The 5,826-nt window shown below is 37.0% G+C and overlaps 1 protein-coding gene across 1 annotated transcript; it reads right to left on the reverse strand.

The window, feature by feature from the left end:
* Positions 1-2,415: 2,415 nt before the first annotated feature.
* On the reverse strand, positions 2,416-3,585 carry LOC116174542. The gene has a single exon (XM_031492478.1). The coding sequence runs from the start codon at positions 3,583-3,585 to the stop codon at positions 2,416-2,418; it is 1,170 nt and encodes a 389-aa protein (XP_031348338.1).
* Between the last annotated feature and the right edge of the window lie 2,241 nt (positions 3,586-5,826).

Here is a 5,826-nt window from a genome sequence, read left to right on the forward strand (position 1 = left end):
AATCTATAATCAATCATTAACACAGATCAGTGACGCTCAGTCACCACTAGCGGAATAACCTTCTGTTTACTAAAAAAAAAAGAAGGCCCCATTCAATGGAGCTATTTCCATTGTCAATCATTTTCCTCCCCGTTCATACGGGCATCCATGAACGCGATGGATCTCAAACCGCATCGAAGTTATTCCGGTTCGGTTCGAGTTTGAGTACGATTCGCATTTGTGGAGTTCGCAATTAGGCTTGGGCTGTGGGTCCAATCGTGTTCGATTTGTGTTCAGGTTACTGGGATCGCATTCAATTAAGCGCGCGTGTTCGGATTTAAAGGTCGAGTATTCCAAGACAACTGATCTATTTCCTCGCACAGATGGGTTTAAACAGAAACACCTCACTTTAAATCAGACGGATCGCCTCTTGCGATACACGCAGAATATAGTTACTATTTAGGTGTGTGATATACGAGCGTATGTTGACCTATTATAGCCAAATCTGATTTAACCTGCTTCGTCGTAAAATTTGGCAATTTTAGTATCGCCCATGAATATCAAACACTCGTTGTAGAGGTTAATCAATCAATCGTAAAAATGAGTCAATGCGAGGAGATTTTAACCAGTTTGTCAGTGAATGTTTTGCATGGGGAATCGAACCCGACTTGTTATGGACTGATTTAACTTATGAACAGGGCATGGTAAACCAGCGGTTCGTTTATTACAGGGATGATTGAACCATTCGTCAAGTAAAGGAACGACCCCTTCACGTTAGAGACCTTCAATATTACAGTTAGTTACCATCATACCAATCGAGTGAGAAGGCATTAAGCCCGAGATAAATGACCTTCTATACGTTAAGTGGGTTATTTTTTATGCAGATTATATTCGCTGAGAGACTTTGGAAACGACCATTAAAATCAGCAGCCACGGTAAAAATACTCTAAGGACAAGTATTTCAATAAATATGTTGAAAAAAAGATTTAATGAAGGAGGAACGCATATCGCATTATGAAACAATTCCTGATCTTCCCCCGATTAGAGCCATCGTGTAGTGCTAGTCGTATCAGAAGAACTGCTTCCGTATGACGAGCACAGACCATGGCATCAAAACGTACCTGCGGTTTTATTTTTATTTCAAACTAAAATTTACTTTATTGATGTCTGATGTCATTTTTGAGCGACTTTATTGACGAACTTTCACTAAGCTGTCCAATTGCACAGTTATTTATTTATTTATGGTGACACTTCCGACGTACAGAAGTTTTTAGATCGCATCAACAACCGCCTGTGTGACCTAACGACAGTCATGGTACACTGCCCCCGAGACCCGCCGCCTTTACATACCCTCCGAAGCATGGTAATCAGGATGTGTTCTGTACTACTAAAAACTGTCAAGTTGTAAGATTCGATCTCATCGCAATAGAGATGATACGAGGGCGTTGTTTTTAACGATTCCTTTAATTCGTGAAAAAAAGGTGTGCTAATGCGAGTAGTCTCGCCTGTCTTAAGAGATCCCGTCCCCTTCAAAATTATAAAAACTTTGTCTGGTAGTACCTTTGAAACTACTTTGAGTTCTATTTAACAAGCTATCTAGAATGAAATTACTGTATAAAAATCTTGATTTTTAATGTTTTTATCGTCAAACAACCAATCTGTGGTAGCGTAGTATTCGATTGCCGAAAACAGTGTCAGTTAAGAGTACCTATAGTAGGAGTGGATGATGACACTAATTTAGCCAAACGATGGAGCGTAGTTCAGTTACCTACACTAACTCGCCTTTCTAGACTTTCGAAACACACCTTCAAAACATGGAACAGCCTCTAACCAACAATTGGTGCAATTAAACCTAAAATCAAGATAAAAGTTTACTATCAAATCCATGGTAAGATGGAACGCGACAATCCTATCTAAAAAGCCGTTTGTAATATTAAGATAATTATAAAGAGGATAGACCCGATTTTTAATACAAAAATCCCCTTCGGCTCGGACGATCAGGTGTAGCTAGATTTCTTTCCGCCATTTTGTGCCAATATGACGGAATTGGCTGATTTATAAACTTGAGCGAGATATTTAAGAGCTACACCAACCCTTAAAGTTTGTTCGAAATCGCTTCATAATTACGAAAGTGTTTCTTGGAAGTGATTTATAAATATACTGGTGCCATTAGAATAGGTAAATAGATAGAAATCTACTTGATGTTTCTTACCATTTATTCTTTTACAGATAGGTGGATCACTGGTGCCGATGTGGTAATTAAAAAGAAAACATATTCATTTAAATTTTTTATTTGTCTTGTAAACGTTCATCAAATATAAACAACGGAATTTCGCTAATTATTATATAAAGTAGGTATCACCTAACTAGTTTATTATAAAATGCGTAAGTATCACAAATTCTATACTGGTACACTAATTTGACAAACTTTTCCTCTCATTGTTCTTGGAGACACATAGTTGCTTCGGCGAATGATGATTCGCGATTGTCATTGTCTTCACCTTCTTCCGTTTTAAATTTTTTATATCCATAGGGATACGACTCGTAACTGATGAAACGCCTTTTCAATAGATTCGGTCGGAATATTTTCTCTCTTTGGACGGTTAAAACCAGATGTTCTGCGGTTCTTTCAAAATTCTTATACAATATCTTCTGAGGTGGCTCTTCGTTAATTATCATGTTTTTCATGGTGTCGAAGTTTACGAGTTTTGATACTTCATGGTTAATTGATATACCTTTTACCTTACACGATTGAAAACATTTGTCTTGGGTAGGAGAGTAGACCACAAACCCATAATTTTTTGGACCACCCGACGCAAACTCGGTGATGTAGCTTCCTGGTCCGTAACACTCCAGTTCGTTGGTCATGTCACCAAGGCTGTCGCCTGTTTCGGGCTCATATTCGCCTTCTCGTGAAATATAAATAACACTATCGGTATCAAAATACAATACCCTTTCCCCTAATTGATCCAAGTATGAGTACAATTTTAAACGGGCTTGTGCTGTGACGTACGCTGCAATTGAAACGTTAACGGTAGTTAAAGGAGTATACGATTCCTCTTTGTATTTATAATTCACTACCAATGTTTCATCGTTTATTGGTAAAATACCAACAACTTCAATTGCTGGATCAAATAATAGCGAATACAGTTCGGTCGACTGCTTAACAATTTTTGTCTTCGCTTGATTTTCCCGTTGCCCAAATTTACCAAAAAATGAATTTAAAATAAGTTTTGCCAATGAGCGCAGACCTGGGTTAGTTACAATACTATCAAAATCCAAATGAATTCCTTCTTTTTCAAAAAATTGAGCAATATAAGCAATTTTCTGTTCGAAAGTTTTACAGTTTGATGGCCATCCACTCGCTTCCTGTTTAATTTTGATAAATTTATTCATCATTTCTGTAAATAATCCCGCTGATTTCCCATCATATTGTTCGGTTTTATAATCCCAAACTTCGTAGATTTGTAGAACTTGATACCCCTTTTCTAAAGCTTTAACAAGTTCGTCAACAACCCACGTTCCCACAATGGCCCTCTCCTCCGTATTGTGACAACATTCCCCCTGATTGAAGCTCTTTGCGCATGAGAAACACAGAGGGAACATTAATTTTTTATTTAGTTTTATCGGAAGTACCGGGTGAAATAAATTTTGCGAAGGTAATACCTTACATTTAATGATGCCGTCTACTTTGGTAACATCTAGATCGATCAAGTCATTCGAGAGTAAAACTTTAGGGTGCCCTATCGGAAATTTTCCATACTTACAAACCCAAGGGTACAATGAACAGATATCAATGTATTTTATTTTTTCCCCTTCTTTCGCTTTGTAATAAGACTTGATGTTTCCGGTTCGGCCCCCATAAAAACTATCTCACGTATTTAAAGGCGCAAAATTGATCAGTGGGTGGTCAGATATGTACTGTGCCATATCCGAGTTTTTCTCTTGATTAAATTCGCATTCCCACTTTACTATCACCTCGTAACCTAATTGATTTAAATGAACGATCTTCGAACGGGTATTTTCATATCTTAGATTCATGGTTTCGTCGCCGTTATTATATACTGGTTTATCACGATCATTTTTAAAACATTTTGTGCATCCGTGGTAGAAACACCCCATCATTTCGAAGACTTGATTGGTTTCTGCGCAATACCCATCGACGGACAAACCACCTAGTACCATTTCTTTCCCTTTAGCTGCGTGCAATATGTTAATGCCCCTTACTTTTTCCTCCCATATTAACCACTCAATTGCTATTTTTGATTGCTTATCTCGATAACGATACCCGTGTCGAGGAATCAAACCGATAGTATCCGGTTTCAAAAAGTTTCGACGAAACAGTTTATTACAAGAACTGGCAATAGTGCAAGCTTCTGAAAATGGGCACACGTTCCCCGCTTTAATTAATGATTCTCTAAACTTTAAACAGGCCAGTGTTAAAATATCTACGTCTAATACGCAGTATGTCACAATTTCTTTTTGCATGTCAAACACTTTGTCTTTGTTTTCATTATACCAAAGAATGAACTTTTCTCGGTCGTCTGCCATCATTGTATTTGGGCCATAGTACCCCATATCGGGATAAGGTCCTATATAATTTTGATTTTCAAGCGTATTAAAATGGTATGGGAAATAGCCTTTTCGAAAATTATCTTTCAATCCAAACGCTTTGGGTAGTTTCGCTAGAGCCATTGGAAAATAGTTCAAGGAGTCCAAAAATGTGACATTATCGATATACATAGAAATAATTTTAGATCCCCGCATAATCATCTCAGGTTTAAATTTAGTTTTGGTTAAAATGTAATTTAAAATAAATTGATGATCATACGCTTGCCCATTATGAGCCAAAACGATTACGCGTTTGAATCTTTTTTTTATCTCTAGAATGTAATGAACAAATCTTTCAATAACATCGGAAAATTTTAGGATCTGCCGTCGAACGGCACAGTTATTGAAGATAATCTTTTCCAAGGGATCATTTAGACACATCTCGCACCTTTGGTTAAAAACGCACAAATTTGGCTCGTGTAAAGTTTTCAACTCGCTAAATTTTTTGTCTTGCGTACATTCAAGGTCATAGAAAATGAATAAAAAATCTTTTAAATTAGGTGATGAATTATCTACAGGCATATAACAAAGATGATCATCTGGCCGACTTTTCTTGCATGTTTTACAGTAATATGAGTTACATTTGTGGTCCGTCCCTTTTCGAACTGTTTTGTAACAGGTTTTACACTTAAATATTTTTTCGCAAATTGTTTTATGCTCTTTATGCCCTAATTCTTTGTGTTTATCAAAACATGTTTTAGAGACAAAATATCTGCAACAGTCTGGGCAATTTATTGCCTGACCACGATCGCATGGAGGAGAATGTTTGCACGATGAACAAACACCAACACACTTGTGATCGAATTTATTGTTATAGCCCACGTGACACTTGTCGCAAAAATACACGCACGCAAAAGCAGCCGTTAGTGAGGTTATTACATTGTAATGATTATTATAGTACAACAAATTAATTTTTAGCGTTGCCTCAGAATCACCCTCGAAAATAAGATCGCGCCCTTTGGACCCATAGTTGTAAACAACAATTTTAAAATTATTTAGATGCGACTGAAACTTTTCTAATTCGGGTAAACCCGCCCCGTTTCTTCCAATTCTCAATGTCGGCTTCTTGCATTAATTGTTTTGCTTTCTTATATTGAATTTGTGCTATATCCTTTCGTATATTTTGATAATCAGGATCATCAGTTGTATTGGCTATAGCAACAACAAGAGCTCGAGGGAAACATAAATTATCTACATTTTTTATGTAAACAATACCTCGCCTTGCTTTACACTCCT

This window comes from Photinus pyralis, unplaced genomic scaffold (assembly GCF_008802855.1).
Source record: "Photinus pyralis isolate 1611_PpyrPB1 unplaced genomic scaffold, Ppyr1.3 Ppyr1.4_LG6, whole genome shotgun sequence".
In the NCBI taxonomy this organism is placed as follows: domain Eukaryota; kingdom Metazoa; phylum Arthropoda; class Insecta; order Coleoptera; family Lampyridae; genus Photinus; species Photinus pyralis.